A 13250-nucleotide genomic window follows, 5' to 3' on the forward strand; every position below is an offset into this window, starting at 1 on the left:
TACTCTAATCGCTCGTCCCCATACATTTCCATCATGTCGGCAGCACATCTTACTGTTCACAGAGGGAGATGTGCTGCCAACAACTATAATATTTTCTGCTGCATAAACGATACAATCAGCCGATGAACGAGCTCGTTTATCCGCTAATCGTCACCCTAATTACACAGAGCAATGATCGGGAACGGGTGATCATGATAGGTCATCTGTATGAAAAAAACCTCTGTAGTTCGTTGTATTATCAGTAATTTTGTAGACTAGTAATATATAGGAGGCATAATAAAATAGCAGTGTGGAAGAAACCACTAAATTATGGGCTGTCGTCATAACCAGGAATGTGATATTTACACTACGGAAGCCCGGATGGTTAAAAAATGCCATGTTTGACCCTTTTTCCGCACTGAGTTTGTATGTTTTTGTATCAGGTTCCTATAAGGTCTCAGGATGTTGCTGTCTATTTCTCCGTGGAGGAGTGGGAGTATATAGAAGGACACAAGGATCTGTACAAGGACGTCATGATGGAGGACCACCGGACCCTCATATCACCGGGTAAGAGGAGACCTTTGTCCACAAAGGGCAGCTTTAAAGCATACACATTGGACGAACGTTGATTATGTCCGTGTGACGGCCGTTAAAACAACATATGTATTTCAATGGGGCTGTGCACATGGCCGTTGTTTCAACGGACCATGTGAAGGGTCAGTTGAAAAATAGGACATGTCCTACTTTTGTGCACTTCACGCATCCCTTCATAGACTCTAGTCTATGGGGGATGTGTGATAACGCGTCCGGCAGGGGTGGAGCGCGGATGCACCTTGGACATGAAAAAAAGTTTCATACGCTCTTGTGAATCTAGCTTAAGGATGTCCCAACTTTCCTTCTGACCTCAGATGAGAGTAAGAAGGATCGGTCAAGTTGGATTTTACCATGCCCGATCCTGAGTTCACGGGCATGCTCGGCTGAGCAGTGTACGTATATGTATGGGATTCGAGAAAAATATTTGTCAATCGAATGAGTGATTTACATTTATGTTATGTGCAGAATTCAGCAAATCCGCTGCGGTATTTCTATGTTGGATCTAACCTTCTAGTTCAGAACCCCTTAAGAAAGCGGACGGTGAAACGCACGTTGGGGTGCCCTGAGATAGTGGTCTTGAGTGGTGGTCTGGAACTTGTCCTAGTCAGTAGTTTATTTGGCCATACTATGGGTCTGTGTATGAATTACTGGTGTGGTCACACTCATTTATTTATACTTTACATTGTTGTGTACACATTTGCTTGGGTGATTTCTTGTACCTTATTTAGGGTTGAGTTTCATCCTATTTATTGTCCCATTAGGCAGCACTGGCACTTTATTGGTATTTTCGTCCCATAGTCTATCTATCTGGCACCTGTTGATTGCACAGAATACCTATTGACTTTTCATTGTACCTATGACCACCACCTCAGTCTTTTTTATGTTTTTTTTTTAGAGGACCTGTCACTAGGTTATATATTTTGAACTGGTTTACTGACCTGAATAGCCCGGTCTCCCTGATTCCAGTGATGTTTTTCTTTTTTTCCTGTACCCTCCCGTTCCAGAGATATGGCCACTGTTGTGTTGGCTCCCTATATGCTAATTTTCTGTAGTTAGTCAACAGGGTGGAGCTAGGTTCCCTGCCTCTGGTGCTGATCAATGAATGTGAGGCAGCATGTGTGTAGTTCACTCCCTGTTGGCTAACTACAGCAAATTAGTATAAAATGAGCCAACACAACAGTGGCCATATCTCTGGAATAGGGGGTCCAGGAAAAAAAAAAGAAAAACAGCATTGGAATCAGGGAGACAGCGATATTCAGGTAAGTAAACCAGTTCAACTTATATACAACCTAGTGACAGGTCCTCTTCAATTGATTTTAACTGGTTCCCGACCGCTGGCTGTATTTTTACGGCCAGCTGTCAGGGTCCTTAAAACCTGAGCCATAGACTTTTTACGGCTCGGGTTTTAACTTGCTGCCCGCGCGATCGGGCAGCTGAATGTCGGGTCTCCAGCTGTCAGTGACTGCCGGGGACCCTGAGCAGAGGATAGAAGCTGCTTTCGCTGCTTCTTTCTTCTCTGATGTCATTTTACACAGCGCTCAATGAACGTTGTGTATAGGAATAGAGACAGCAGCAGCGGCGCTGTCTCTATTCCTCCCGGTGATCATGTGACTGGTCACATGATCGCCGGGTGCCGTTAGTGGCAGGCTGCTGCTGGGTCTTACTAGACCCAGCACAGCCCTATTAGTGACAATCGTCACTATGATAGGGCTGATTTCCCCAGTTACAGTGGAAAAACATGGTATAAAAGAAAGAAAAAATATATAGAAAGTTCCCCAAAGGTCTTTTTTGACCTTTGAGGGACAGACCATAGTAATAAAAAAATAATAAAGTAAAGTGCAAAAAATAAATAAATAAATACACATAAAATACCCACTCCAAAAAAAAACGTTCCCCCCGCCAAACATTGTTGTAACGCTAGCGCTGACCCAATTACCCTAATATAGACATGTAATATATTAAAATTTACGGTAGACAATGACGATCACAAATAAAAGGTCTATTTTAGGGTAAAACTATGTTATTACCAAGAAAAAATAGCTGAAACTTAAAAAAGCTTATTTTTTTACTATTATTTTCAAACATTATGAATAAAAATTCTAAAATAGCAAAAAAGGTGTGTATAAAAACGATAAAAAAAGAAACCTGCATTGTCTACAGAAAAAACATCGCAAAAATCACTTAGTTAGCCGAACAAATAAAAAAGTTATAGCCATTTAACTAACGCGTGCTAAAAATGGCTAAACGGTGTCTGGTCCTGAAGGCGCAAAATAGCCTGGTCCTGAACTGGTTAATGAGACAACTGTAATGTTTTTTTTACATTTGGTTGTACTACTATAAAGGATTGTGGTATACATTTCTAAGCGTAGATTCTGTGTGGTATACCAAGCTGTGTATTAAGAGGGACATCCGTTTTTTTGATAGGTTTAAAAAAAAAAAAAGTCATATAAGGGCCGAAAATATTGTTATTCCTCATGTACACACATATGACATCTTATTCTAAAAAGTCGCCTGAAATGACAGGTACACTTAAAAGCTCTTGCACACTGCGAGTTCCACTCGGGCCGTTTTTCATAGCATCCGAGTGGCACCCGATAGTTTTCAACTTCAGTGGGTGAATCGGGTCTGTGAAAACGGACCCGACTCTCCAATCCATGGAAAGATAGAACATATCCTATCTATTTTTCCATGGATCACGGACGGGACTAGGGCAGCACACACGGACGTGTGCACGAGCCTTAAACGGACTATCTATATGGGTATTTGTGTTCTGTCACTATGTGTGTCTTCTACAGACAAATGTATTAAGGAAGAAACACCGGAGAGATATCCCAGTCCTCTGTACTCCAAGAATGATCCAGAGGAGAAGCAAAATGTCCCACAAGATCATCAGGTAGATGGAATTACTAAATGCTGTATATGACAGTGTTCAATCTTCAGTCATTAATTAAAACATTATTTAAAGGGACACTCTGGCCAAAACTAATCTTTCCCATGTTCTCCATTCTGGTATTCCATGTGTCAGTCTCTGACCTGTTATTTATCTCTATATATCAGACCAGGATGGTTGCTTAGCAGCAGTGTGAATCCGGCTCGGTGACTACTTTCTCTACTTGAGTCTATGGAGACCTACGTGTCACCCATCACAGGCTTCACCAGTTACTGTACTGCACAAGTATTACATGGGGGGGGGGACAGAAACTTTTATCATCAACCACCACTGATACTTAGGTTCCTGTCACATAAGTGTAATATAGAAGAATATAGTGCAGCCACCCTGGCTGTATACTGATGGTATACATAATGGGATTGATAGCAAAGCAGAGAGGAAGAGAAAGCTGGGGAAATCTAAGAATCAAGATGGAGGCTTTTTTAAAGCACAAACAAGGCAGCAGATAATAAAGTAAGTACAGTATACATAAAAGTAGTGTAGAGTGTGGTATACAGTCAGGTGGGGGTGCAGACATGGAGAGTTGTGTTTCCACTAGAGGTCTTCTTTCATTTAAAATGTTTCTTTAAATATTTCGGAATGTGATGAACTGAAATTAGAAGTTTATTATTATCTGATGTAAATATGTGCAGCTGCCATCGAATATATTATTATCATGATAGTTGGCGGATACAATTTTTCTTTTGCTTTTTTGAACTTCTTGAACGGTCTTCTTAATTTTACATCGTTTGTTCCATATGTGGTGAATTAGGTTACAAATCCGACTGATATAAAATCTGAAGACATAGTAGAAGTAAAAGTAGAGACGTATGAGGGTGTATCCCAGTGTAAGGAGGAGAAAATTCCTACGGATATCGGCACCGGTGAGTGATAACCATTTATTGCCGAAAAAGTCATACAGTGTATTCTCCTTGTTCAGCCTCAACCACAGATAGTCCGGGGACAAACTGATAAAATCATCATGTGTAACTCCGGCATCTATATCTACTTGGATCTGAAGGATCCATTTTTGTTGAGCCTTGAAGATTTCCAGAAGTCAATGGAACTAGGGATTCCCAGCCAGTCTTCCATGCAGACACCTGCCAGGCCCACAACCGTGCAAGGTCTGCGATTAGGCACAACTAGCTTTGCTATAGGATAAGGCAACGTTATTGAGCCAGGTAGGAGCCGAACCCACAATCTTTTTATTTGTAGCTAGATGCGTAATCAATTGCGCCACTGGCCACGCTCAGCAGAGAAGGCCATTCAAAGTGCACACTTGAAGAAGATTTGACCTGACCTCAGGTACAATGGTACGCTTGGACAATCTTGGCCATATAAATCTTTGGAGGAGGACCCCACTTCCTAAGTGTACCCCATCCATAGGAAACATAGACTGTAAAAAATATGTCTGGAGTATATTGCTCCTTCCCTGGCAGGCGGCTGCCTCTGTCGCCATTACCTTTTGAAGACGTCTTTGAAATAGATCAATTCAAAATTTATACCAAGAAAGAAAAAAATACATATCTGGTTTCACAGAAAAACTGTTTAAAACCAAGTGATAGCTGCATTCAATGAGGCCGTGCAGCACTATGCCCAGCTTAAATAGTGGAAACTGAAGCAAAAGAGAGGCGAAGCATCGCCTATTGCACCTCCAACTAAAGGAACCTAGTTCCCAAACCGCAAATATTTTAGAGACTAGGATGCAATCCTAAAACAAGAGAATTCCTCTTCATACAAACACTGTTTTTCTGAGGAAAACTCTTATCTGAGAAACTGCATTAGGCTTCATTCACACAGCCGTGCCCATAATCACTGTCTGTGATTACAGACAAGGCCGGCCGCTGACGTTGGCCGTGTTCCCATATAAGTAGGAGAGCACTGTCCGTGAAAAGCAAAAGATAGGACATGTCCTATCTTTTGCGGATGCTTTCTACGGCCCGGACACCTTCCCGCAAATATATGGGAAGGTGTCCATGGTCAATAGAAAAAAATGGGTCCGTAATTACGGACCAATTCTACGGTCATGTGCATGGGACCTAAATGCCAGTTCTGCTGACGTCTACCTGCAGTTATCTTCATAAAATCTTCAAACTGATGAGACCCAAAATCTCTGCAAACATAAAGAAAAGATCATGTATCACAGTCCTGAGTTTGCTGTGAAGCTGTACACGGGGGAAGAGATGACCGTAGTAGACAATGACAGACTGTACCATACCGAAGAAAGAATAGAGCTTATAGTCGGAATATATAAGAATATATCAATTTTATTAAACAAGATAACATACATTTAAAAACACATAATTATAAGACTCTAGTACTGATACTGTGGTACATGGTTCAGCACGAAAAAATACTAAATAAAGAGAAGAAATGGCAGAGAGTGCAAACTGTATACACTACCCACATAAATTTATAAGATGTCACATCCAACTGGATTGTATACTGGTGATCCACAGTGTCCTCTCAGTTATATAAGTTTAAGGGCTAATACCAAGTCAAAAGAGAGTCACAGAGGGAACAGTCAGTATTTTTCTGGTGAGCAGTTCAACAGTGCAATCTTACCCATTCAGAAGGAGTAAAGGATGTCTGTACACATCCGTGCTGAATCGACCACAGAGAACCCCAACGCACGTTTCGCTGTTTTAGTTGCTTCCTCAGGGGGTACATAAAACCCAAAATGTGTATGGTCCTTATATAGTGTGTGCATGTGTCTAAATGAATCCACGTTTATCGCCGAGACAGAAATCGGCGCTTGTTCACTGACGCGGCCGGAAGCGAGGCATGCCCCACATCCGGCCCCACATGCTGGAGCGCACATCCGGAGTCCCGACGCGTAACGGGAGTTCCGGACATGCGCAGTGCACGTATTGGAGCCGGAGGGGGCCGGGCATCACCGCAAGCCGCAGCAGCAAACAAGCGCACATCATCAAGGAGGTAGGTGGATTCAAAGATGGAAAAATCAAAGTCCGAGATAGTATGTAATCGTGGCCATCGTTTTATGGCAGTTTTGTCAGTGAAGTAATGTGACTGTAAAGCCAGATATGATATAAATCATCATTATCAATATTGATAGCATATGAGGATACATAAACAATAACGGATAACAAGTATATATAAAGAAGAGATATGTACGACATAAAAAGCATTGAGTGAAAAAATTGATAAATATGATATGCCAGTGCACATACGATGTATTGCATTGGCATAAATATAGTGTAAAACATTAAAGTACACCTAGTAGTATCAGTATAGTGACAACATTAGGGAAAGATTAAAAAATAAATAATAAATTATAAATTAACCCTAGTGAAGTGTAGGGTCCCTAAAAGGGGTATAAAAATATATACCAAGAAATGAGTGTTACTATATGGGAAAATGAGGGAAATTGTTTCCCACTTTACCAAAACAAGTGATAATAAATATAAAAATACAAATAAATCCAGATGATTACAGGATTGAAATTATCCATAAATGAATAGGTCAAAAGACAAACTACACATAACTTTTAGCCCTATTATATTTGAAAACAAATTTTCATCACGATAAGCCACTATATCCATTAAACAGGGGATATTAAATAGACAAAATAGTAAGACACGATAGCGCCATCTACAGATAATAACACATAATTACATAATAGTGGTTATATCAAGGAGAATCAATGTATCTTCATTTTCATGATCTTATCTTCTCCTGGAAATTCAGATGGATCATGTCATACTTCCACCACACAAGGTAACCAGACACATGGGAAAAGTAGAAGGATACCTAAAAGATAATATTACAATACAAAAACATAATAACAAATAAACTCAGCAGCACAAATTAGAGGAAAGGGGCAAAACTTAATGTTTCATTAAGTCCATCGGGTTTCATTGATCCTAGTAGGACGATCCACTTGCATTCTTTTTGTGCAAGTGTCTTCTTTACATTGCCCCCTCTGATACCACAATGTACTCTCTCAATACCCCGTATTGATAGTGTTTTGGGGCTACAGTCATGATATATTTTAAAATGTTTCGGCAGTGTCTTTAATTGTATGAGGTCATCAATCTCTCTTGCCCCCATAATGTCACATACGTGCTCCCTCGTGCGGACCCGCAGTTCTCTGGAGGTGAGTCCTATGTAGATTTTGGGGCATCCACACGTCGCGTAGTACACCACATGAGTGGTACTGCACGAGATATATTCCCTAATTTCGAAACGCCTTTTTCCATCAACCGTGGAGAAGTCAGTTGCACGGCAAATGTTGGCTCAGGATTTACAGTCTCCACATGGGAAGCACCCCTTTCTGGGTCCTCGCGAGCCAAATGGACAGATTTGTTGAGGTATATAATGGCTATTGACAAGAAAATCCTTAAGATTTCTTGCTCTTCTTGCTGTCATTAGGGGTCTATCTGGTAGACCCTGTGCCAACTGTGGTTCAGATCCCAAGATAGGCCAGTGTCTAGTTAGGATAGTTCTCATTGCATCCCATTGCCCATTAAAAGTTGATATAAACCGTACATTTGGATCGCCAGTACCTCGTTGTTTAGATTTAAAGAGATCGGTACGGGGAGTAGATCTTGCCCTCCTGTAGCCTAGCTTGATGTTCCTATTACTATATCCTCTTTCTCTGAATCTATTAGTGAGATCAATCGACTGCTGCTCAAATAAAGTGTCTGAAGAACAGATCCGCTTCATCCTGAGAAACTGCCCAACTGGGATGGCTTTGATGGTGGAAGGAGTGTGGGCTGATGAAGCATGCAGCAAAGCATTGACCGATGTGGTCTTACGAAAAACATCTGTATGTAGGAGACCCAGAATATCTGTAAAAATTTATATATCTAGAAATTCTACTCGATGTGAATGATGTTTGTACGTCAGCTTAATATTAGATGAGTTATTGTTCAAATGCTGCATGAAATTCACCAGCCCAGACTCCAATCCTTGCCAGATAAAGAAAATGTCATCAATGTATCGTGTCCAGGAGAGCACATGGTCAGCGGCGCAGGCTCCGTCCCCATGTAAAAAACCTGCCTCTCCCACAGTCCGAGAAACAGGTTCGCATAGGACGGGGCGCACGCCGCCCCCATTGCAGTACCCTGTTTCTGTAAATAAAAAGAATCTTTAAACACAAAGAAATTATGACTCAAAATAAATTGTAATAATTCCATAATTAAATCACATAGTTGGCCATCCCAGTTACTGGTCCCCAGGAAGAAGCGGACCGCCCCCAGCCCATCATGATGTTTAATGCTGGTGTATAGAGATTCTATATCAGCGGTCACGAGATACATATCTTGTTCGATTTGAATCCCATCGATCCTCCTCAGGACGTCCGTCGTATCCTTGACATATGAGGGTAACTCCGCGACCAGTGGTTTTAAATAATAGTCGATGAACTTACATATCGGGTCACAGAGTCCGTCAATGCCGGAAACGATCGGGTGTCCCGGGGGGTCGGTGGGATTCTTATGTATTTTAGGCAGAAAATATAGGGTCGGTATTTTTGGATCAAGGGTCACCAGCCCATCATATATTTTTTTAGGGATGATACCCTTTTCATAGGCTATATTAAGGAATTTAAGAAGTTCCCGTGAGAAGGGGCTCAGTGGATTATATGACAATTTCATATATGTCTCCTTATCCCGTAGCTGTCTGAATGCCTCTTTCTCATATTTAATTGTTGGCCAAATTACAACATTTCCCCCCTTGTCCGCAGGTTTAATGACAATATCGTCAATTGCTTGTAGTTCCCTCAGTGCTGTCCTTTGATGAGATGTTAGATTGTCATTAGTCCTATATGTAGACAACTTTTTAAAATCATCAATGACTAGTTTAGTAAAAATTTCCACCTGAGGGCATAGGGACAAGGGGGGAAATCTGGCAGATTTTGGCACAACGGTTGTTGGGAACGTACCTGATGCATCAGTACTTTGTTCCCGCAGTAAGTCTTCTAAAGCTAGAAGTGCTTCCCTCTCCATCGGGCTACTAAGCTCCGCAGGTACATCTCCCCTAATGTGTAGCTTTCTTAGCACCAGTTTCCTTGCAAACAAATGTAGATCTTTTAGGGCTGTGATGAAATTAAAAGAGTTTGTGGGTGAGAAGGTTAAACCTCTGCCCAGAACCTCACATTGGGCATCAGAGAGGACATGTGAAGAAAGATTTGTTACCTCAAGATTACGCCTGGGTTTCTTGTCCCACTGATCATTAGATGTTTTCTTCCGTTTCACTTGTCTATCAAAAAATCTTCGTGAGCCTTGAGGTTTTAAAGCACTGGTTGGTTCCAAGGCATTACCACTCTCTCTTAATCTAGAGGGTTCGTCCACCGATGTATGGGACGACATGGAGGATGATCGAGATCGTATTTTAGATCTAGACCAATCTCTGCCCATGCGCCATTTGTATACCCTTTGTTGCTGATAATCTTGGACATCCCGCTGGAATTTACCAGCTTTAACTGTACAGATATCCTTTTCCCATTTCTCAAGATCCTTATTCAGGTCCTCAGATACTTTATCCAATGCTACACAGGAAAGTTCTGTTTTAAGTGTGGCTTGAATCTCCTCAATGTTTTTCTCAATCTCAATCAGGGTAGACTGATTGGATAACACTAATAGCTCCATATAACCTCTTGAGCAATTATCGGATAGTTCCTCCCATCTTTTTCTAAAATAATCAATGACAGACTGTAATAGTTTTTTCTGCTGTTACTTGTACCTTCCCCTCCATATCACAGAATCAGGATATAAAGCTTCTCATCCTGCTCCCCAAAAGCGAAGCTAAAATTCTAAGCTTTCAGAATTTACTACAACCAAAGCTCTTATATCCAAGGATTGTTTGCTGTACTCTGTTTAATTGAAATATTGCTCCGATTATTGAATGTATAATGGTAGAAAGAGAGAACTTCTTAACTACATGGGTTGAAAATTGTATTTTGACGTTTTAATCATTGTATGGAAAGCTTTATGTAGGAACTTAAAAAATATATATATTTTATTGTATTGTGCAGAAGATAAAATAACTTGTTTCTATCTCGAACAGATAAATTCACTAAAAACCTTTTGGGAAATCTCCTTTTATCACCTTCAGATTATGAAGTAAAATATAACAATATCACAGAGGACAAATGTGGAGAACTTTCAACAACGTTTCTTACCACAAATGTACCCTCAGTCTTACACAGCGGAGATCCATCTACTGATCTGACTAACCACAAAGAACTGTCATCCGGTCAATCACAGATTGCTAAACAGAGTACAGCAGGTACAGGAGGCAAAATATTTCCATGTTCTGAATGTGGGAAAAATTTTAAAAAGAAATATTATCTTTCTATGCATGAAAGAATTCACACAGGAGAGAAACCATTTTCCTGTTCAGAATGTGGGAAACATTTTAGAAGAAAATCTATTCTTTCTGTTCACGAAAGAATTCATAGCGAAGAGAGGCCATTTTCATGTTCAGAATGTGGGAAACACTTTAAAAGGAAATCTAGTCTTTCTATCCACGAAAGAATTCACAGAGATGAGAGGCCATTTTCCTGTTCAGAATGCGGGAAACGTTTTAAAAGGAAATCTATTCTTTCTAGCCACGAAAGAATTCACAGAGATGAGAGGCCATATTCATGTTCAGAATGTGGGAAATGTTTTCGACAGAAGTCCGTTCTCACTGCACATCAGAGAAGGCACAGAGGGGAGAAGTTATATTCATGTACGGAATGTGAGAGAGGTTTTCGCGAGAAATCAAGTCTCATTGTACACCAAAGAACTCACACGGGAGAGAAACCATATCCATGTTCAGAATGTGGAAAATATTTTGCCCGTAAATCAGATCTTTATAAACATCAGAGAATTCACACAGGGGAGAAGCCATTTTCATGTTCTGAGTGTGGAAAATACTTCTCAGGGAAATCAAATGTTATTGCTCACCTGAGAACTCACACAGGAGAGAAACCATATTCATGTCCAGAATGTGGGATGTGTTTTAGCCATAAGTCCGATGTTGTTTCTCATCAGCTAATTCATTCAGGGTTGAAGCCATTTTCATGTTCAGAATGCGGAAAATGTTACAACCGTCGATCAAATCTTGCTCAGCATAAGAAGCAAATACATTTTAATGTTCAAACTGCAGCAAATGTTTAACCTCCGATGTAGTGTATTGGATTAAAAACCTTTTTTCAGAAGTTCTCTTTTCTTATTTATGGTCATTGTAATGATGGGGGTAGGGAAACGGACAAGTGAGCCCTAATTTACATGCCACTTTGTCCCTGCCTACTTGCAACTACCCGCCCTAGGCGACGGGGTACAACTGGGTGGCGGTTCCTACGCTCAGTAAGTGCACGAGACAAACAGACAAGGGTACACAAAGCTAAGGGAAATGGGGAAGTTGCCCATGGCAACACCGTGAGCAACAAGAGTGGTGAACGAGCCGAGTCAAACCAGGAGTGTACGAAGTACCAAACGCAGAGCAGGAGAGTAGTCAGTAAGCCAGGGTCAGTATGGAGCAGGATCAAATAGATAGAAGCTGTAGTCGGGCCAGGAAACCACACGAGAAGAATCACAAGCAAAGGAGGAACAGGAAAGGCAGGATATAAATAGACAGAGGGCGGGAGCTAGCTCCGTCTGGCCAGGCTGCTATAGGCTTTCCCACTCCTAAGCCTGCCATCCTGAGTGGTGGAAGATGGAGTCAGTCTCAGAGACATAGACTCAGGTGCAGACTGATTACCTATGGACGTATACACAGAAGTTGTGCCTGGCAGATCCTTTACAGTCATGACAAAAAATATTTCCTCATAAAATTGTTTAGAATCAGTGGCTCTGTTAAGTCAAATTGGAATGGCAGAAAGCTGAGCCACCAAGCGGAACCTATCTTCCTGAACGACTCCAGACACCATACCACATTCCATCGTGTCTTCGGGGTCTCCAAGTCCAATATCCAATATCCAAGTCCAATATCTTCCTGGCTGGAGTTGTGGTTTACAAGCCTTTTATTAGGGCTCGTCCACACAGCGGAATTGCTGAATATTTTCCGTCCGGAATTGCGGACAGAAAATACGCAGCAGAATACAGTAGAAACAAAGTTGATGAGATTTAATAAATCTCACCCACACACTGCGTAAATATTCCGAGCAAAAATTTACCTGCGGTGTGTATTTGTCGAACCGCAGCATGTCAATTCCTGCTGCGGAAAGTGGACTGAATTGCTGCGTTTTTCAGAGGAGACGTCACCATTCCGCAACATTGTGAAAAACGCAGAAAAATACGCACCATTTTCTGCAGTCAAAAATGGAGGAAATTGTGCGTTTTTGCTGCAGCAGAACGGTTGTTACGGAATTACTGCAGAAATTTTCTGCAGGAGTTCCGTTACGTGTGGCCGAGCCCTTACCGTTGTCTCCTGGCAGTCATGGAGACATGATGTCCACATACAAGTATAACCCTGAGCAGAGCTCTAGAAATACCATCACCCTTCACCGCATTTACTGCTATTTCCACTACAGATCCCTCACCTGAATGCCAGATTGGAGATTGGGTTGGCTAACATAACAGTGCCTCATCATTTTCCTGGCCTGACCCCATAACATGGCTTTGGCAGTACTGATGCGCTCATCTTTCAGGCAATGCGTTTAAATAGAATTAGTAAAGGGGTCACTTGTGGTGAGAAACTATAAGATGCCGACTTGTCCCATAGAGTTTACAAATGTACGCACTTTTCTGTTTGTCGAGTGTAAATGTGCAGCGAGTGAACGATCAGCAATAATTGGTTA

The 13250-nt window shown here is 41.3% G+C and overlaps 1 protein-coding gene across 1 annotated transcript in view; it reads left to right on the top strand.

Annotated features, from left to right (window-relative positions):
• LOC142663007 (uncharacterized) overlaps positions 1 to 11669 on the top strand; it is a 65240-nt gene extending 53571 nt beyond the window's left edge. The window contains 4 exon segments of the mRNA XM_075841301.1: positions 423 to 546; positions 3369 to 3466; positions 4275 to 4386; positions 10532 to 11669. Of these exon segments, the coding sequence (XP_075697416.1) occupies positions 423 to 546; positions 3369 to 3466; positions 4275 to 4386; positions 10532 to 11628 (1431 nt within the window). The 3' untranslated portion in view covers positions 11629 to 11669.
• Positions 11670 to 13250: the final 1581 nt, after the last annotated feature.

The sequence above is a fragment of the Rhinoderma darwinii genome, chromosome 11, assembly GCF_050947455.1.
Source record: "Rhinoderma darwinii isolate aRhiDar2 chromosome 11, aRhiDar2.hap1, whole genome shotgun sequence".
NCBI lineage: Eukaryota > Metazoa > Chordata > Amphibia > Anura > Rhinodermatidae > Rhinoderma > Rhinoderma darwinii.